This window comes from Pteropus medius, unplaced genomic scaffold (genome assembly GCF_902729225.1).
Source record: "Pteropus medius unplaced genomic scaffold, Ma_sr-lr_union100, whole genome shotgun sequence".
Taxonomy (NCBI): Eukaryota; Metazoa; Chordata; class Mammalia; order Chiroptera; family Pteropodidae; genus Pteropus; species Pteropus medius.
The window spans coordinates 28,331,898-28,353,217 of NW_024349519.1; the positions used below are offsets into that span (position 1 = coordinate 28,331,898).

General features: G+C 46.5%; 2 protein-coding genes and 1 long non-coding RNA gene across 3 annotated transcripts in view; 2 read left to right on the top strand and 1 right to left on the bottom strand.

Moving 5' to 3' along the window:
• Positions 1–8,789: 8,789 nt before the first annotated feature.
• On the bottom strand, positions 8,790–10,241 carry LOC120618488 (uncharacterized). Its single transcript, XR_005657264.1, has 2 exons — positions 9,897–10,241; positions 8,790–9,541 (listed from the first exon to the last, which is right to left on the bottom strand). It is a non-coding gene; the product is annotated as an uncharacterized LOC120618488 (long non-coding RNA).
• Positions 10,242–10,490: 249 nt separating this feature from the next.
• On the top strand, positions 10,491–19,076 carry ASF1B (anti-silencing function 1B histone chaperone). The gene is made up of 4 exons (XM_039882721.1): positions 10,491–10,747; positions 15,488–15,603; positions 17,302–17,478; positions 17,846–19,076. The coding sequence occupies exons 1-4, from the start codon at positions 10,639–10,641 to the stop codon at positions 18,050–18,052; spliced, it is 609 nt and encodes a 202-aa protein (XP_039738655.1). The 5' UTR covers positions 10,491–10,638; the 3' UTR covers positions 18,053–19,076.
• Positions 19,077–20,910: 1,834 nt separating this feature from the next.
• The window catches only part of PRKACA (protein kinase cAMP-activated catalytic subunit alpha), a 16,117-nt gene continuing 15,707 nt past the window's right edge, over positions 20,911–21,320 (top strand). Inside the window, exon 1 of the mRNA XM_039882720.1 lies at positions 20,911–21,171. Within this exon, the coding sequence (XP_039738654.1) occupies positions 21,126–21,171 (46 nt within the window). The 5' untranslated portion in view covers positions 20,911–21,125. The remainder of the gene's footprint in view (positions 21,172–21,320) is intronic.

The window sequence follows — 21,320 nt, forward strand, 5'->3', positions numbered from 1 at the left end:
CAAACAGAACTGCCAGCACTCAGAGACAGAAACGACTACTCAAACTGAGAGCATCTCTCTCCGTGCCCCTCTGCCCTCAACACCTGAATCCAGGACACCACACTGCCCTGATTCTCCTCCCGCCTCCCCAGGCACTCCTTCCTACTTGTGGTAGCTGGTTCTTTCATTTCTTGACCTCTTAATGCTGGTGAGGCCAGGGGCTCAGCCTTTTCCCTACCTACCCTGGGAGCTCTTGTCCCATCTTAGGATTTTAAATGCTGTCCACACACTGATAAAGTGTAGAGCCCAGTCTAAACTTCTACCTTGAGCTCCAGATTTATATTCATCCAACATCCCAGTCCACATCTACCCCTAGGTGCCCGGTAGGATCTCAAACTTAACCTGTCCTAAACCCCGTCCCTGACCACCATTCCCCAGCTCCTCCCACGGGCTTCCCCAGCTCCTCCCACAGGCTTCCCCAGCTCCTCCCACAGGCTTCCCCATCTCAATGGCAAGTACATCCTAAGACTCAAGCGAAAACCCTCAGAACATCTCTTGAACTCATCTTGTTTCATACTCCACATCTATTCTGACAATAAATTTAATGGCAGTTCTAACTTTAAAATATTCAGAACTGGTTTTCATCATTGTGATTCAAGCCACCCTTATCTTTCACCAGGGCCATTAACTAGCTCCTTTGTCCCTTTTCAGGATTTGCTCAAAACTCTCCAATGGCCTCCTCTAGCCCAGATGGAAGGCCAAGACCAGCACAATGGTTGACAGGGCCCTACAGCATCAGATCTCATCCCCATAGCTGCCCTCTTTCCCTCCATGCCAGCCACACTAGACTCCCCATCTGCAAACATGCAGGCACCCACCTGCCTGCCTCAGGGCCTTTGCCCTAGCGGTTTCAAGCAGGGCTTATGCAAATCAGTTTCCCAGCAGATTTTCCCAGACTACTACATTTAAATTGCTATTGGCCACTCCAGAACTTCCTAACCCTGATCTTACTTTGTTTGTCTCCCATAGTAGTCCCATCTCACTAAGTATCTTTTTTTTCCTTATTTATTGTCTGCTTCCCCCACTAGAAGGTAACAGAGAATGGTGTTTTTTCACTGTTGTTCCCCAGTGTCTAGCATAGCTTCTGGCACACAGTAGGTGATCAATAAATACTTGTTGAAGGACAGAAAGCTGAATTGAGCTTAAGACCAAGAGTGAGCCTGAGATGAGAGCTAAGAACGATGAGAGTTGTGAATCTGCTACTCCTTCGACTGGCCTGGGTTCCGAAGCATTTCTCCCTGTGTGACGCTAAATTTTTAATTCAGCATGGCCCTAAAACCTAACTTCAATATTTTAAGTGATGCCCAACCCAAGAAAAGGGAATCTGTTCCTATGCTGGAAAAGGAAATGATTCTCCTGGACTGAGAGATGCCCTGTGAGCCACTTCAGAGGCTTTAAGGATAAATTTAACATGATTTTGACTTCATGGTCTGATTTTGAAATCTGATCCTGGCCTGAGATTCCACAACACGGCCCATCCTTCTTCCTTTGTGTCCTTTACTCTTCCCAGCCCTGCACACATCCTTTCCCATTACACACAAAGTAGAAATCTAGTGAGCATGACAAGTGATGGCCCTCAGGTGGGTGTTAGTGGCACCTGTTTGCACGTGCCCAGGAGTAACATTTGTTATTTATAATTTCAAAGCTCTTCCCTACATTTCATCTCATTTAATTATCCTTATTTATCAGATTAAGAAAAAACAGGTTAGAGTGATTAAATGCCTTACTCAAATAAGATTACTATGCAGTTCACAATGCCTAACCCTATAGATGTTTTACATAGCTGTCCAATTTAATCTTTTCAAAGATCCAGTGAGCAGGTGTTACTTAGTCCCATCTACAGCTGCAGAAACTTAAGCCCAGAAAGGTTAGAGAATGCCCCCTACACGGTTAGAGAATGTACCCACATTCATGCAGCTAATAAGAGAAAGCTGGACCAGGCCTGTCTTGGTCTTCTGTTCCCAGGGCTGCTCGTAGGGCTGTCTGCACACAGCTGCAGTTGCCCAACCCCACTACTACTCACCAACCCCACTCAGCACATGACAAAGGAAGCTGACAATCTGGCTCCCTGCATCAGATGAGATGCCCACTAATCGTGCCACAGACTGATGGTCCCTACGTAGCTAGTACTACTAGGACTGTCTAGAGTAGACCCATGGGAGTCAAGCCAAAGGGAAGGCCTTAATGCAGAGCAATAGAAGAGTCCCTTCAGATCCCCAAAAGGCTCAAAGCAGTGGGGGCCTCTGCCCGTGAGAAAACCTCCTCTCTCCCATGAACTCTTGGGAAGGCCTGGAGGAGCCAGGCTGAGGTTGGTTCTCCATCCCCACAACATTGCTGGCTTAGTCTGCTCCTCCCTTACCCTGTCAAACATCACAGTCATGGAAACCAGCAGTGATGACAGGCCCCTGCTGGCTTCTCCCTCCCCATTCATATCACTTCTCACTTCACCAGGACTCTCCTTGACCAAAACCCTTTCAACTGCTACTCTTTTCTATCTGTCCTGTCCCACTGTCTTCCATCACCCTCTCCCTCCATCCAAGTGATCCCAGCTTCTCATAACTGAAGCCCTCACTTTAAGCCATCAGTCCTCTACTGGGAATCTATCCTAAGGAACTGCACATGTGCATGAAGACAGCGGCAAGAAGGTTCACTGTAGACAGGTTTCTAAGAATAGGAATAATCTAAAATTTCAGCATAAACGTTACATAAATTATGCATGTCCATAGAAACAGAATACCATTGTAACCATTAAAACCAGTGATGTAGAACACTAAATGATGTGAAATATATTCATAACAATACTAAGTACAAAAAGCTAGATATAAAATACTGCCCCAATTTTGAAATGACACGTATATGCAAAAAGTGTATACATATATAAGTGTGTATGTGTGCATGTGTATTACGCATGTATGCACAGTATATGCAGAATATGAAACTATGAACCAAAATATTAATTAAGTAGTGGGTAATTTTTACTTTCTTGCAACTGCTTTTCTTTTTTGCATTAAACATATATTACTTCTGTAATAGAAAAAGTTATTTGTGTGTCCTACTTTCTGTGGAAAAACAAAGACCAAGAATAACCAATATAACTGGAAGAAGAAAGAACAAGGTAAGGAACTAGTCTTACCAAGGTTGGTTATAGTGTGGTAATATTCAAGACAATGTGGTATTTGCACAGGCCAATGAAGAGACCTGCGACTAGATGGAAACTTGCTGTAGACAGAGGTTATAAGTCACTAGGGAAAGAAGAGATTAGTCTAGAGTATCTCAAATTTTGTGGTGTTGGGATCCCTTCACTCTCTTAAAAATTAACAAGGATTGGGGGATGGCTAGGCAGAACACAAAATATTTCAGGGCAGTGAAAATACTCTGTATGAGACTATACTGATGGATACATGTCATACATTTGTCCAAACCCACGGAATGTACAACACAAGAGTGAACCTTAATGTAAATAAACTATGGATCTCATGCTCTGGTAATGATGTGTCAATGTAGGTTCATCCATTATAACAAATGTACCACCCTGGTGGAGATATTTACGGTCGGGGGCGGGGTATATGAGAAATCTCTGTAGCTTACTCTTAATTTTTCTGTGAACCTAAAACTGCTCTAGAAAAAGTAAGTCTTTTTAAAAAATAAGGGCTGTTGTTTATAGATTATATCTATTTATATTGACTGATTTGGAAATAAAAACTGACAAAAACTTCTAATATTTAACTAAATTACCCAATAAATCCATTAAATGTTAACATAACCCATGTTATGAAAAAAATATTTTAAAAAACAAAGCAGTGAAAAGAATGGCATTGTTTTACATTTTTGGAAAGCTTCTACTGGCTTAATGGAAGACACCTGGATTCTCACAGAGGACTTCTGCAATCAATCTGTTGCAATATGCTGTTTTGGGTGAAGTATATATCCAGTCTCACAGAGAGACACATAGTTAGAAAAGGGAGAAGTGTTAGTCTTTCAGCTAATTGGGGATATTCTACTTTGTTACTACACCAAAATGCAACTAGTGGTGGTATATTAAAGTTCGTTACAATGTGAAATATAAAACTGTATCAATGAACTTTTCTTACTGTTACATTGACACCCATTAGTCTTATCTTAAAATTTTAACTGATCTTTTCCCAATGCATGATTTTGTAATATCATGCATTAATCTTTGGGAAAATACTGATCTACTGAGTTATTACTACACAAAATTTTAAAAGTCATATTTGTTAATATCACCACTAATCTCATCAAAAAAGCCTTTAAATATTGAAAAGTTGCCAGATTCATGGTGGTGAATAAAAGTCTAAGTTTTGCTTGAAAGCTTGGATTTTATCACTGGCAATAACTGTCAGTTCTTTCAGTGACTGGCTCGCTCCACTCATTTCTGAGAAAATATCTGCCAAATACCCTAATCTGAATAACTATAGCCTATCGCTCTTTCAAGTAAACATGATGTTCCATGAAAAAAGTCACCAGTTTCACCTCAACTCACACAACCATCTATACAAGTGTATTACCTCAGCTATCACCATTCTCCAGCAAGCAACAGAAGTACTCTATGCAAACTTCCCATTGCACCACACAAAATGTTAGAAAGACCCGCTGCTGGGCTAAGCTTTAACACAATTACTACTCTTCACTGTTTCTTCAAGGACATTAAATGTAAGTATTTTATTTTAACAAGTGTGTGGCAGTGAGGAATACAATATCAACTACTGCTGTGGTTTGGTGACACTGCATTGATTTCTGCTAAGGTGCCAGCAGTTTTATCCGTCATTGCTTTTATACCGATAGTGCACATGACAACACAGCACAAATAAGAAAGGCAAGTAACTCCTTAAAATTATCATGAAAATGGTTTATCTCTTGGGCCCCTAAAAGGGTCTTGGAGATCCTCAGACCACATTTTGAGAACCACTAGACTGCTCGATAAATGGAACTGAGACAACTGGTTGTCCATGTGGAAAAAAATAAATCACAGTCCTATTTCACATCATAAACAAAAATAAAGTCCAGGTAGATTTTTTTTTAAAAGCTAAATATGAAAAGTAAAACTTCCAGAATAAAACTTCCAGGATATCTTATTGACCTCAGAGTAAAATTTCTTAAGCAAGGTACAGAAAACATCAAAAATATACATAGACTGATAATTCTGATGACATTAAAATAATAATAATAATAATAGTAATAATATATTCTGAACATCGAATGTCACCATAAAATGAAAAAGCAAACCTTAGATGTGAGAAGAACTACTGAACTCAATAAGATGAAGATAACCCAGCAAGAAAATGAGCAAAGATATGAACAGGCAATTCACAGAAGGCAAATAATCAACAAACATGAAAATAGCTCAATCTTGCTAGTAATCAAACTGAAACTACTAATTCACACTCATTTGGAAGACAAAAATGTAAAAGTCTGATAATACCAAGTACTGATAAGGACACTGAGCAATAGCAACACTGCTGGTGGTAGGGGTGAGAACTGAGATGATCTTTTTGAAAAGTAAACTGTCAATATCTAGTAAAGGTGAATACTCCTATAACCCAGCAATTCAACTCCTAGGCATATATATCTCCTAGAGAAACTCCTGCCTGTGTGCACAAGGATACATACACACAATGAACACTGCAGCAGTTTGTAACAGCAGAAAGCTGGAAACAACCTAAATATTAACCAAGAGGTAATGGGTATGTAAACATTGTCCAAAAAACTTTCTATGATCATGGAAGTGTTCTCTGTCCATGCTGTCCAATGCGGTAGCCACTAGCCACAGGTGCCTATTAAGCATGTGAAATATAGCTAGTGTGACTGGGGAAATGGATTTTTTCATTTTATTTGATTTTGATTAACTGATATCTAAATAGCCACACATGGCTAGTGGCTACATCAGACACCACAGCTATCTAGCAGTGAAAATAAATGAATTAGAGCTACATACATATGTCAACATAGATAAATCTCAAAAGCATTATGTTGGATGAAAGCAACATAAAGCAAGTTTCAGAAGGTAGGACAAGGACCAGAGTGAAGTAAGTGAGGTCTAGGGTGAAAATTTTAGGAGGCACTCAGTGACCTCAAGGTCATGCAAATAATACAAGTTGGACACTTGAGAGGCCCTGGGAGTGAGCATCTCCCTAAATTTTGTGCCCTATGTGCCCTGCTTCTCTACCCTAGTTCCAGCCCTGTCAGGATATATCTGGTATGATACTGTGTTGGGGTTCCCAACATCACCCCCAAGTTCAATGATTCCCTAGGAAGACTTGCAGGATTTAGCATACAGTTGTAAGCATAGCTATGATTTCTTTCAATGAAAGGATACAAAGCAAAATTGACCAAGGGAAAAGGAACATGCGGTGAAGTCTGGAAGAAACCAGGCGCAAGCGTCCAAGAGTCCTTTCTTAGTGGAATCACATGGGATGGGGACATGCTTAGTTCCCGGAGCAGAGCTGTGACAATTCATGTGAAATGCTGCCTACCTAGGAAGCTCATTAGACTCAGTACTAAGGTACTTATTGGGGGCTGGTTATGTACCAAAATTCCAGACTCCAGAAAGTAAGGTGTTCAACATAAACCACACTGTAAAAAGTTTATGTACCACGAGCCACTCTTATCATTTAGGGGCTAGTGGGAACCCTCATAAAATCCAAGTTCCTAGACATCAGCCAAGGGCCAATCTTGCCAACAGGCCTTTTGAAGAATAGCAGTCTCAGGCCTGTTAACTCTTTTTTGCATAGATATCATTTACATAAAACTGTAGAACATGACATTCAATACTACATATTGCTTAAAGACACATGCATATAAAGATATACAACATGCACAGAAAAATCAACACCGAATCCGGGGTTGCAGTAACACTGAAGCAAAGGGGAGAGGAGCAGGTTTGAGGCAGAGGCCTTTCAAATGCTTCGCTAATGTTTTACTTCTTAAGCTGCGTAATGAGCAAAAGTGTATTTTGTTACTTTTCTTACAGTTTTTCGAGTGTGGGTACCTGAAATATTACATCAGAATGAAGACTCATCTGCTTATTAGTATGTGCTACTAACAGTTCATGTTTATTGAGCGTTTTCACAGTCCAGGTGCTATGCTAAGCCCTTTATATGTATTTATTTATTTAGATCTACTGAAGACTTTCTAAGTGCAAGGCCCTGTGCTAACCTCTAGAAATACACTGAGAGGTCAATGTGAGGCAGGTGAGATCTCTGCCTTCAACCAGCTTTCAATCTACTGAGGGGTGAGGGATAACAAGCATAACTTTAAAACAACATAAGATTCTGGTGCTAATAAAGCAGGGTAATGTGATTAAGGAAAGGTCAAGGCAGGCTTGAGAGATATTTGAGTTGAACCAAAAAATGATTTGAATGAGACAACCGTGCAATTATCTGAAGGAAGCAGGTTCCAGGCAGAGGGAACAGCAAGTGCAAAGCCCTGCAGCAGGAATAAGCTTGGTGTGTTGAAAGACAGGAACTATAAAGCCAGCAGGGCTTGAGAGTGGTGACAAGAGGGAGACTGGGAGATGAGGCCTGAGAGGTCTGCTGAGGCCACCAGGCCAGGGCCTCCTAAGCCATAGTAAGATCTTAGGTTTCATTCCAAGTATGATAAGCCTTTGAAGGTTTTAAGCAGGGCAATGACATGGTTTACAACTGAAGATTATTCAGCCAGCTGTACAGATAACACATTATTTGACAGGGACATTTTCTTCATTAGTACCACAGACATAATGCTTGTGGCTGATGAGCTTTTCAGGGGCTATGAAGAAGTTGGGGCTGGGGATAAAGGATAAAGAAGTTCCACGACAGAAAAAGAAAACTACAGAGTTGGAGTAAATGTTTAATTAAACATCTAGAAACTGTAACATTATGTCAACTTCATTCAACATTAAACTTAGGACTCATAAATAATTAAACACATTTAGAAATAATTTGAAAATTAGATTTTTTAGTCACAAAAATTTCCAAGTATGCCCAAAGATTACCAAGAAATCACAGCCATCACAAATGTAAATTTTCCTATAGTCAAATAGTTTCAAAGGGAGGAAAATTCATTTAAATGCAAAAAAAAAAAATTTTTTTTTCTTAATGTGAGATGTAGATACAAAAATATACCTAGCATTATGAGGCTTTAGGACTCCAGAGAGGTTACAGAGGTTGCTGGATAAGAAATGCTAGCAGCTTGGATCAGTGCTATTCAAGCTTACACTCTGTGAGTTTGAACCCTATCCAGATGACCCTTGGAAAGGCTTCTCTAAGGAGAGGACAGTTGAACAGAGAGACGTAAATGACAAGAAGGCATCAGCCATGCCAAGAACTGAGAGAAGAGATTCTAGGTAAAGGTTCTGCACTAGGAGTGCCATGTCAGATTTTTAAGGAACAAAGAGAGGATGAATTTGGCTGGAACAGGATTGGGGCTGGTGCGTAGTGAGAAATAAAGCATGTAATAAAGACTGAAGGAAGATATGTTCCAAGATGCCCAGTGGATGTCTGAAACCGTGGACAGTAGCAAAGCCTAAATGTACTGTTTTTACCTATACATACACACCTAGGACAAAGTTTAATTTATAAATTAGTCGGAGATTAACAATAACTAACACTAGAACAACTATAACAACATATTATAATAAAAGTTACATGAATGTGGGGATCTCTCTCTGATATGCTGGATAAAGGAATGATTTACTTCCTGGACAGCACAAGATAGAAAGACTTCATCTTTCTTCACAATACTCAGAACGGCAATTTAAAACTTATAAATTGTTTATTTCTAGAATTTCCATTTAATATTTTCATACCAAGGTTGACCACAGGTAACGGAAACCTTGGAAAACAAAGCCAGGGATGGGAGCTGGCTATAGTATTCTCATCCTGAAAAACAACAGAAAACCACTCAGATTATAAGCGGGAGAGTGACTGAGCCAATTTCACACCTGCACAGTCCAATAATACGGGGACTGTCCAATAACCGTCTCTTGCTTCAGGGGCCCATGAGCACCTGAAAATAGCTAGTGCCACCATGAAACAGAACTTTCCATGTCACTTAATTTTAATTAACATTTCAATTTAAAAACTGGTATGTGATTGAGCTCACGTAAAACCTTTAAGTATGCTGGGAACAGTTTGGGCATGTGAATCTACATTTTCAATTGTAAATTTTATGCAACTTAAAGCCAGTCCAACTCTTTCTAATAAAAATGTAGCTTTAAGTGAAAAACACACGAGATTTCGCAGCCTTAGTGTTAAGAATGTAAGCTATCTCATTTGTATGTTTTATACCCATCACCTGTTGAAATAATATTTTGGTTATAGTAGATTAAACACAAGATTAATATCACCCGTTTTGTTTTGTTTTTACTTTAACGTTATTAGTGAAATGTACATTAGGTATGCGGCTCGCGTTATTTTTCCACTGGTTGTAGGTGGGGACAGAGAGAGTGGGTACGGAGGCGCCTGGAGTCTTCCAGGCAAGGGGGCGACGGTAGTCCGGCCCAGGCCTGTGGGCGGAGAAAAGTATTTAGATTGCATTATGCAGTCATGAGTCATGTCTGAATTTTCACGGCCCCGTTCAATGGACGGGGAAACTGTGTCCTCGGGAACTGAGTGGCAGAGGCCGGACTCGAACTCCCAGTTACAGCGTTGTCCACCTGACACCTCCCAGCGGCCCTCGAGAGGCTGAGAGCGGGATTCGAACCTGGCCCAACTCCCAGGGCCCGGGCCCCGGCGCCCAGTTACCGTCGCTCCGTCTCCCCTTAGGGGTGAGTCAACCGTTCACAACGTTCACAACGGACTCCCGGGCTGCTGGGCCTGAGGGGCCAGGAGCCCCTCAAGATAGCTCCGGGTAACGCTCACCTGCTGACAGACGCCGAAGCCCCAAACGCTCCTCTTTTCTCTTCACGCCGGCTCAACCGCGCCAGCGGCCTACTTCCGCTCCTCTCCCACGAATCCCCAGCCAAGTCTTCCTCTCCTCCCGCCCCCTGAGGCTAACCCAGCCAATCATCTCTTATAGAAACCGCTTTATCCCCGCCCCATTCCCATCTGCCAATCACTGCTGGCTCGAGCACTGCCCTGCCCACCCCCTTAAGTGAGCGCCGCGCGCCACCGCTCGGCAGTTGGCGGCGCTGCTCCCGGCGGAACGCGTCTTCCGGAAAGGCGAGGCGAAGGGAGGGCCACGCTGGTGCGGGAACCCTCAGGATTGGCCCAGAGGAGCCCCGCGCTCTGACTCCTCCCATCCACGCTCTTGATATCCGAGTCGGAGACGTTGGAGATTGGTTCCCGGTGGACACCAAAAGAAGCCAAGAGATGGTCCCGCGGCCCCGAGAGGGAGCTCCGCGGATTGGTCTGGGGAGGCTCGGCGCGCGCCGCCCGGAGCTCCAGGATTGGCTAAGGGGGGCAGCTCGCGCCGCCGGAGAGCGTTGACGGTGATTGGCCAGAGGGTGAGCCCGGCTATTTGAAGGAGACGCGCGGAGAAGATACACATCTCACTCCATAGAGGTGGTGGGAGCCTTTGTGCGCAACGCTGTCCGGCTGACCCGACAGGGCGCAGACGCGGGCCCGGCCCCAGTTCCGGCTTTAGCCGCGATCCGGCGAGGTGATGGCCAAGGTGTCGGTGCTGAACGTGGCGGTGCTGGAGAATCCGAGCCCTTTTCACAGCCCTTTCCGGTTCGAGATCAGCTTCGAGTGCAATGAGGCCCTGGCGGATGGTGAGGCTGGGCCTGTGTGGACCCACACTTACCCCCGTCCCCCGGGTCAACCCGACCTCTCCATCAAATAATCCTTCAATTCGTATCTCTGTCCCCCTCCCCGCCAGCTCCAGCCTCCGCGTGGAGACTACGTCCTACCCCGACCCCGCGGCCAACCCGACCCCCTCAGTGCCCACGGATACTTCCGTTTCCCCCCATGAAGACCTCATCATCCCCTCTCTACCTTTTTCCTGTGTAGCTCTTGGGCTTCCTATGTAGAGACCTTCTTAGCCGCTACTCTTTAACTTTCAGAGACCCTCAGCCACTTCATCTTCCTTGTAGCAAGAACCCCCCAGCCCCCGCCGCATCTTCTCTTTCTGTATAGATTTCTTCTATTTCTGTTCCAGCCACTCAATCCCCTCTCCTCTGTGGTGATACTCCCACCTCACTTTCTTCCTGTGGAGACTCCAACCTCTAGCCTCCTATTTTTTATTTATATGGAAACCCCCACCTCCCATTTCCTCCATAGAAACTTCAGCCTTTCCCCCATTTTCCCTGCGGAGGCCTCTCCCCCAAGCTCCCTTCCTTTTTCCCCATTGGAGCCCCTCCTATCACCCTTTTCTCCTGTGAAGACCCTCTACTTTGGCAAGACCTCACTCACCCCCATCTCCCCATTTATCTCCCAATAATCCATTCTCTAACCTGCTGGTATTTAAACAGCCCCACCCACTTCTTGTTTTTCACCCCAAGAACTTAACCTAGAACCTGGCTTCCTTCCTCCTTAGCCCAGCCCCAACCCTCTACTCTTGAGCTCCACCTGGGGAATTATAGCCTGGCATCTAGCTCCAATCTTTGAGGATAACGTGGTCTCTCCAGCTCCCATTCCTCCCTCACTGTGGGCTCCGATGAACACACTCAGATCTGATGGGTGGTCTAGCCAGGCAAGCATTAGTTCTCACTGTTTGTCTGAGAGGTTCCAATTGACCTACTGCTGTAAATTCTTCCAGCACTTTAGATGGGCTGACCTAGTCCGGAGGGTAGGTGCGCTGGGCTGAGCCATGATGGCATCCAGCTTCAGTCAGCCGGGAGGTCACCACTTTTGAGGCATCTTTTCCAAGTTGCTTTCACTGATGTACTTATTCATCTGTGTGACATAAAGGAGGACATAGCTCTTATCTCACAGATGAGAAGATAAGAGCCACAGTAAAAGACCTTTCTAGGAAATGTCTATATAAAAAAAAAAAAAAAAAAAATCTACGGTTGCCCAGGGAGTCTTAGCATCACTTTCAGGAGGAAGTACAAGCATACCTCATTTTATTTACTTCATGGATGTTGCGATTTTTACAAATGTAAGGCAAGACCTTCCACCAGCAAAAAGATTACTACTCACTTTATTGCGGTGGCCTGGAACTGAACCCACAGTATCTTCGACGTCTGCCTATTCTCCATTAGACCATTTCACTTGGTAGTTAAAGAGGCAGCAGCTGAGGAGATGGAGATCTGTGAGGCCAGAGTGTGCGAACTAGCGCCTCTTGGTGGTAGATGAGTGGTTTGCCTGCAAAGCTCGCCACTTGGATTAGCTTGGGGTTGAGTTTGAGATGTGTTTGCTTGGGTTGGGCCAGAGGATCAGTTCCTCCTTGGTTTCTCTCCTTTATAAACTATGGAGTTTACTTGTGGCTAACTATAGAATAAGCCCAGTTAAATCCTTTCTGAAACAAGGCAGGGTATAAATAAATAAAGTGTAGAATGTCGTTGTGGAATAAAGATTTAATTTTAAAGCCTGGAGGAGATGTAAGGAGCTAATAGGTTAAAGGATTCACAGTTCCCAAATGGCAGGAGATCAGGTTTCAATCAGCCCGTTTGTGCTCCTTGCATTTAAAAATGGTCGTGTGGTCATTATCTGGTACTTTTATTTCTATGAAGCCCCTGTCCTGTTATTTTTCTAATCTGTTTATAGAATCAGTAGGAAAGTTCCAAAATCAACCTGCTGATCATTATTTTTTAATAGAAACAGAATGACTTCTCCAAGGTCACATAGCTGGTTGGTAGAATTATTGATACTAGAGCTTGTCTCTAAATTCTGAGTCCAGAGTTCTTTATCTCTGCTATAACCTGGAAAAGAATGAATGCATCCTCAATTTTAGAAATAGAACATAAATAGAATTTATGTCCACATCAGGACACTCAAAGAGAGTGAAGGGTGTGCTATTATTAATTACACTGGACAATAAAGCTTTTGCTCACAGAATTTCAAGCTGGAAAGCAAAATCTGGAGATCTAGACTCTGGTTCTTCCCCTTCGGGCTCTCCATGACTGACCTGCCAGCTTGCTTTCTGCCTCTTCCTGGCCCTCTTCCCACAGCACAGGAGAATTTGTTTCCTGCCTGCCTTCCAAAAGGTGGAGTGGGCCTGGCTTTAGAAGTCTCTCAGATCCCGGAGAAATTGCAGTCAGTCTTATTACCTCAACACTACAACTGAAGATCTGACAAGCTACCCAGACACCAGTCAGTTGATCTTGTTTCCCAGGGGCTCCATGCCCTTTTTGTTCTTTCTCCTCAGCATCTGGAATTAGATGCTTCCAAAACATGGGTCCACATTTAACACATTAGGTATGTTTTTTTCCCCATTTGGATGAGAAATTCAGCAGACACTGCTTGAATAAGTTATGGGGCCAGATGTTCTGACCCACAGCTAATACTATGGTCAGGCCAAGGTTCTTCTGTATAATTACAAAGATTAAGTGATACACAGAAAAAGGCCTACTAGATAAGTTTGGTTTTTTTTTTAATGGCAGGAAACAGGTTCTTCAGCTAGTTCAACTATAATATTTTATGTCTTTTATCATGGCATTGGTTTCGTTTTTGTTTTCATGCATAGTGGAGGAGCATCTCGTACAGTGGTTAGATTGTAAGGTTAGGGCACAAAGACAAAATATAATGCAGTCAAATTGCTCAGAAGGTTAGGTACACATGTTACATGTATATAATTGTGTATTCAATAGGAATGAGTTTGTGCTGATGGTGACTGATGTCCTGTATCTAATTCTACAGAGGAGTTATATTAAAAAATGAAGTCATTTAAGTATGCTTCAGCTCAAAACACTTCACCTTTAAGACGAGTCCACTATGTAGGTCCTTTCGTCTTCTACAGATGATTTTATCAGCTACTCCAGCTCTTAAGTCAATTTCTGTGTTCCTCTATTAATTCTCTGGTTACTTTCCTATTAAGGGAGCCACTGTGGCCCACTTGCCTGGCTACCCATGCAGTGTGTTTTCTCTTCCAGTCAGCATCCACACAGTCTTTGTTTAGGTTTCGCTAAAAACATTGAACATCGAGTGCCTGTGGCGTGCCCAGGGCCTGCTGTATTTCAGTCTCCTTTCTATCTCCCCCCAGCACATTAGTTAAAGCACACATATGTGATTCCACTGGTGATGGGAAAGTGGCCAGAAGGAAAGATACCAAAATCTAGAGCTGTGTGAGAAAGGTGAGAACAGAGTTAGCTGGTCTGCTGTTGTTCCAAAACATGTCTAGTTGTATCACTACCTGTAACGAAAATAAACCAATAAACTTAATCTTCCCTGAAAACGAGAGACTAGAGTTTCACTGAACCCCAGTGAGCCTAGGGGTCACCTGCTGGGGTCTTACAGACCTGCGGGGGTCCCTAAGTAAGCCCGGGTGAAACTGTAAAGGGACAGGAAGCCAGTGTATCAAGGAAGAGCCTGGGGTTCAGGTAGCCAACCTCCGTAGTCGTGGCCCAGCATCAATGTGCTTCCGAAGTTGGATATGCTTGCGGGACACTGGACCAAGGAACAGCAGCTTCCAGGGGCATTTGCTTCCTGTGAAAATCACAGCTTGTGAAACTTCCCCCAGTTGCTGGAGCGGTAGGTTGTGTAATTTCAGAGAACCTAAAATAAGTTTCAGGTCTCTTGCCAAGCTTCCCTGTACTAGTGTGACCTTGCCCCTGATACACTTGGACCTCCTGCAAGAGGCAGCAGTCACTAGGAATTTCCTGTGATTGATGGGCAGGGTCTCCTTAAGCACTTTTTCTTTCATCTTGCCAGAACATACTCAGGGATAGGATCCCCTGTACTGGATGAGATGCAAGAAAGTTGGGGTTCAGAGGATCACCTTATGAGGTTACATTTGTTGACTGAGTCGCTGTTGCTGCAGTGGCCATGAGCAGGCATGACTTGGTGCTGGGTCCTGAAGACCTGGGGACTGGCTGGCTCCCCCAGCGGCCTTGTCTTCCCCCTTCTGCTGGCTGGCTCCCCTGCTAGATTGGAATCTGCCGCCCTGCCCCAGTTGTCGAGGGATCTACTCAGTTCGGTGGCACCGGTCCCTGTGTGTGAAAGAGGATGCTGCTTCCTATCCCAGCACCCAGTGGGCAGGGCCCTGAAATGGCCCAACTCCCTGCTGTTCCCTCCTCAGCACACCACTGTCACGTGGGTCTTAATTCAGCCTCTGCCATATGGTTCACCCTCAGGCTCTGAGAGGCCCAAGTTTCCCCAAAGGTGCACAGTCAAGGTCACCTGGCAAAACTAGGCCCACAGGAGAAATTCCCCACTGGACGTAAGAGCTTCCTGCCTGCCCCAGTGTTTAGGACTACAGTGCCTGGCACTTAGTGCCCAGAGGATGTCAGGAGTTACTGAGAATAAGAATCTTTTGCTACATTAAGGATCTGTACAGAACAGCACAAGAAGACCCTTTCCCTGCCTTCTTGCTGCTGAACTGTTTCAATTACTTAACACCCTTGTCCTTGCAGACCTGGAGTGGAAGATCATTTATGTCGGCTCAGCTGAGAGTGAGGAGTTTGATCAAATCCTAGACTCAGTGCTGGTCGGCCCTGTCCCAGCAGGGAGACACATGTTTGTCTTTCAGGTAAGAAAGGTGAGGCCTTAGGCCTTGACACCCAGAAGCATCTGCTTCTACCCAAAAGCACACAGTGTGGTTTGGTGGTCAAAAGTTCCAGTTTAGATCCTGGCTGTGCTCTCAAGAACTGTCTGACCTCTCAAAGGTACTTCAGACACCTTCCTTTCCTCCACCTCTGTGTCATGGCTATTACCATGAGCCACTGATTCAAAGTCGATCCTCATTATTCATGGGAATTATGTCCTGTGAAGTCACTGTGAACAGTGCATTAGTGACTATAAACCATTGTCCCTATAGGAAATACAGAGTTAGGTTCCTATGTGTCACATTTTTGTCAACCAATCAATATATAACCTTGCTTTATGTTTATTTAAAATACCTTATTTAGTATTATTATTGTTGACTCATTAACGTTGAACTCAGCCAACAGTATATAACTTGTACCTGAATGAAGCTTATCTAACATGCATTTTCTCCATGAGACTCATCACAGCTTCTTGCATTTAGGGACATTAGATAGCACTTAGCACTGTGCTTGGGGGCCATTTTAAACAACAGAATCCTCAACAAAAAGCACAGAAATGCAAAAAAATGGGGCACTAAATAGATCACCAAAAAAACACTTGTTTGCAGTATGAGTTGAAACGAGGCGGAGCATCGCCTTGTTGGACTTAGGCTGGGGATATGCCCATCAAGCAACTCAGTTTTTTCCCATTTTGTGCATGTCCTCGTATGACCATGAAAGTGCCCCCAAATATTGATTTTGGGGTTGCAAATAAATGTTAGCAAGTAGGCAAATTTGCAAATACAGAATCAGTGAATAATGAGGATCTGCTATAACTGTTAAGAGTCTAACCTAGTATCAGAAGGATTGTGAAAAATGCAGATTTAGTGTGATTCTTATACACACTGAAGTTTGAGAGCCTCTGCTTAAATCCATTCACTCACTTCCATCTCTGCTTTTCCCACCCCAATCTAACTAAGCAGCCTCATCCATCACCTAATCCTCCTCACCTGTATCACATCCACCAGCAAGCCTTATCTACTCCACAACCAGGGTGGGCTCCCTGGGTGTGCGATCCATAAATCGCACAAGGCTCTGTGCTTGCTATAATGTTCTGCTGGCAGTGGCTAAAGTGTACACATTTTGAACAACTGTGTTTTCAGTTTGTACCAGTTATATAGCCAGCCCTATCCATAACAACATACCCGAATCTGTCCACTCTGTCCTTCTGTCTGGTCTAGGCCACTATCCTCTGCAGGGTATGACCCCTGCATGATCACCCTACTGCCACTAAGGCTTTCTCCTATCACACCTCCGCACACTGCCACTGGAATCATCTTTTCAGACTGTGGGAATAATACACTTACCTTCTGTTAAATGTCTCGCTTTTTTCCCCAAGTCCTTACCTGGTCCAATAGGCCCTGGGTATCCTAGTACCTACCTGCTCACCTGTTCAACCTCATGCTGCCCTCCCCGTGGCTCACCACACTCCTCCTCGGCATCATTTACTTCTTGGTGGCACCTGTCACATTCAGCATTTTACAGGCATTTGCATGATTGGGTCTCTTACCCATTCAGTTGAAAACTCGTGACGGCAGAGGTCGTACTTTGGGCTCAGTAAATGTTGTTTGAGAATCATTGTGTTGCTGGTTAAGGCACAACTGTGGCAGTTGATGCTAAGGCCCAGGATATATTTCCCCTAGGCCGACGCCCCCAATTCATCCCTCATCCCAGAGAGTGACGCTGTCGGTGTGACTGTGGTCCTCATCACCTGCACCTACCACGGACAGGAGTTCATCCGCGTGGGCTACTATGTCAACAACGAGTACCCCGACCCTGAGCTGCGGGAGAACCCACCCTCGAAGCCAGACTTCTCTCAGGTATGGCCTCACTGCACTTCCTGCTTCAGACTGGCAGGCTCCTTTGCACTTGTGGGAGTTAAGTTATTGGAATCAGGAACCAAGGTTACTTCTTAAGGTTTTCAAACAGTGCCCAGATCTTGCAACACTGGGCTAGAATGGGAGAGAGAGAGGTCTTTGTTTCTCAGAAGCATGCCTCACAGAGTCAAGATTAGATAGGCCCCAGCCCTAAATCATGGTACACAGGCATTCCCTAGAGTCCCACACATGTTAGTGGTGGTGATAGACTAAGCAAGGTCTGCTCTTCCTGGGGTAGGGGTTTGGAGGTACCCTGTCTGGGGGTAATGAGAGGGAATGCTGACAAGTTGACGTTCTTCATCCCACTCAGCTCCAACGGAACATCTTGGCCTCAAACCCCCGGGTCACTCGTTTCCACATCAACTGGGACAACAACACGGACAGTCTAGAGGCCATAGAGAACCAGGACCCTGCCCTAGGCTGTGGCCTCTCCCTCAGCTGCACCCCTATCAAGGGCTTGGGGCTCCCTGGCTGCATCCCTGGCCTCCTCCCTGAAAACTCCATGGACTGCATCTAACTGGGGGACTCCAGGCCCTACTTGGGCCCAGCCGGGACTGCAGCCGGTCTCCTAACACATCTGGAAGGGGCAGCCGGGCCTCCTGGAGAGTACTGTGGAGGCCATCTGGAGGATTTTGGGGCCATCCACTACATCCAGGCCAGTCAAACTTGTCCCCAAGGAAGGAACAGGACTCAGGTCTCTCCCAGTCCCGACCCAGAAGGATCATCTCACCTCCACTGCCCAGGCCTATAAGAAGCAGGTACTTCAGTTCTTAATTCTTTCTGACTTGTGTCCTTTTTCTCTTCCACACACTATAAATTCTACCTGCAGGCTATTGTGTCACCATGCTCTTGTGAGTACCATTGATCCACAGCTCTTTCCACAGACCTCCTGGGCCTGCCTTGAGGTTTTGATGGTCAATGGCTGGCAAGGCTCTGGCCTTGTTGGGCCAAAGGCTCTTGTCATTCCTTTCTCTTCCCAAACATCTGAGTAGATCCACCCAGCTTTCTGGAGTCACAGGCAAGGAATCTAGGTAAGAAGGTGGACTTGGGCACAATTTCAGTCCTCCTCCCAGGAAGATTTGTAGGTCTTTCCAATCCAAAAGCCTCTGGGAAACTTAGTCCCCAAAAGTGTGATCAGCAGGATGCTGAAGAATGATGGGTGACTGTCCTCTCAGTCACGACCACTTTCTTGTTGCTTCCTAACTGGATCTGAATTTCCCTAGAGGCTGCTACTGTGGGAAGATGGCATGTCGGAGGGGCCTGCTGTGCTTGGTCTGTCTCATTGTTGGCATCAGGGCCCTTTTGTGTCTGGCGGCCTTGATCTGTCTCTGCTAAGACCTCATGCTTTCACCAGCCACAGAGTGACTACAGCCCCGAGAAGCAGTAGGGACTCTGAAAAACCTTCCCTCCTGCCATGCTCCCTGCCGTGCCCTCATCCCCTTGCTGCTACGTGGACGCTGTTGTCTTTGCAGTTTGTATATTAAAGGGTTTTTATATTAAATATGTTTGGTTGTCTAAAAATAAAAGGCACTTCATCTAGACTGATTGTTTCTGCTTTTGTCTCAGATGAACTGAGGCAGCTTCGTCCATCTCCTTGAGACATGGTGGAGGGTCCAGCCAGTGGGTTGACTTCCCCTTATCCCTTGCTCAGCTTCTTGCTCTAGTCTTAATTGGTTATATAGCTGTAATCCAGACAGAGGTTCAAGAAGGGATTTTTCTTTGATGAAACTTAATGCAACCTAGCTGTTCTGTAGATAGAGCATAATCAGTGATTTTTTGGAGGTTGACCTTGACCCACAGGAAAAAATTAACATTGTATTCCAAAAACACACACAGCCTCACTTTTCTTAAATTTTACTTAACCTTACTTTGTAACCCCACAGCCAGAGGTGGAGTAGTTTGGCTGGTAGCTATTTCCCCATAATTCGCAGAAGAGCCCGGACTCTTCCTTCCCTGAGACTATGGTCGACCTAGGAGCATGGGTGCAGACAGCAGCTGGGTATGGTGCAGCTTGTACAAGTCTATAGGCAGAGCAGGTTATCAGCTTGAGACTCACTAGTCCCTCTGAGACAAGGAGAGCCGGCTCCTCCAGTCCCCTGCCCCTCTGGGCACCTCCGGTTTGGGCTTTCCTCTGCTTCAGTGGTTCTCAACTGAGGAGAGTTTTGGCCCTCCTTCCCTGGGGGCACATTTAGCAACGTCTGGACATGGTTTTGGTTGTCACATCAGATGAAGAAGGTTCTACTGGCATCCAGTGGGTAGTGAGACTGGGGGTGCTGCTAAAGGGGATATGCTATAGTGCACAAGAAAACTCTTTCAGCAAAGAATGATCATGGTCAGGCCCCAAATGTCCGTAGTGTGACAGTGGGAAACAGTGACTGCCCTCGCGCTGTGTGTGTATAAAAAGGACACCCTGAAGGCAGGGGCATCTTGATACTTCTCTGCCCCGGGTGGGCAGGTTCCCTCCGCATTGCCAAGACAGGGAATCCTCAGCCCTGACTGTGCCCCAGATTCCTCATCTGAAAAATGGGAGTGATAATAGCACCCGCGAGATAGGGCTGTTGTGAGAAGTAATGTATTTAACAAGTGCCTGCTCTTAACTACTGGTACGAGCCCAGCGTGGGCGCCCAACAAAGGGATAGACACTGGCCCTCCCCTCCCAACCTCCCCTTGCTCCTGAGGCCCAGCATCCTCCTGAAGTTCGGGCTGTGGCTGAGGGAGACCCAGGAGTCCTATCTCCACCCCCGAGCCCGCCGCTACTGTCCTGTGCCAGGCCTTATGAATGACGACGGCTGGCGGCCCGGCGACCTCTGACCCGTGGCTCTACCGTGCCCCTCCCCCGCTAGCAGGTGGACAGCGGCTGCGCGCGGAGGGGGAGTGTGTGTGTGGCGAGGGGCGGGGGTCCGCGCCGCCAACCTTGACTGGCCAGCGGCCGCTACCGCACTGAGCGGGGGGCGGGGGACTGCGGCGTGCATAGTCCAGGGTCGGACTAGCGCTCGCCTGGACCGCCTCCTGGACCTCGGAGCGCTGTGCTGCCGACAGCCAGCCTCTGCCGCCCCGCCCGGCCGGCCCATACAGCAAGCAGCGCCTCTGTCCCGCCCTCTCACCCCAGGATTGACACGGAACGTTGTGATGGGGCTGGCCGGACTGCGCGCCTTGGCCAATTGGCGGTCTTGTTGGGCGAGCCCCGGGCCCTGTCGCGACCCTCGGCCAATCAGCCTCCTCGCGACCGTGCGAGTGGCCGGGCGTCCGCGGCGCGCGTCACGGGGCCGAGATCCTATAGCAGCGCGGGAGGGTCGCGGAGGGCCAATGGGCAGCAGCGCGGTGCCGTCAGTCACGGCGCCCTGGGCCAATGAGCTCCGGCTGCGGGAGCGTCACGGACAGCAGCAGGGACTTGGGCTGAGGTTCCCGGGCGGGCGGGCGCGGAGAGACGCGGGAAGCAGGGGCTTGGCGGGGGTCGCGGCGCCGCAGCCAGCGCAGCAACCCGAGGGGCCGCTGCCGCCGCCGCCGCCCAGCGCGCTCGGGGGCCGCCGGCCGCCGCCAGCACCCGCCGCGCCGCAGCTCCGGGACCGGCCCCGGCCGCCGCCGCCGCGATGGGCAACGCCGCCGCCGCCAAGAAGGGCAGCGAGCAAGAGAGCGGTGAGTGCTCGGGCCGTGACCGGATCCCGGCCCCGCGCTGCCAGCCCCCGCTCTGTCCATCACCGCCTGGCCCCTCCCCCACGCGCCCCCCCATTTCTCTCTGCTTACCCCCCAGCACCCCTTTCCCCTGCCTGTCCGAGGCTGAGGCC

Bases quoted from the DNA above. Each gene is read 5' to 3' on its own strand.
- ASF1B (XM_039882721.1), top strand. From the start codon at position 10,639: ATGGCCAAGGTGTCGGTGCTGAACGTGGCGGTGCTGGAGAATCCGAGC. The intron at 15,604-17,301 runs GTAAGAAAGGTG...TATTTCCCCTAG, and splicing joins GACACATGTTTGTCTTTCAG to GCCGACGCCCCCAATTCATC. The intron at 17,479-17,845 runs GTATGGCCTCAC...CATCCCACTCAG, and splicing joins CGAAGCCAGACTTCTCTCAG to CTCCAACGGAACATCTTGGC.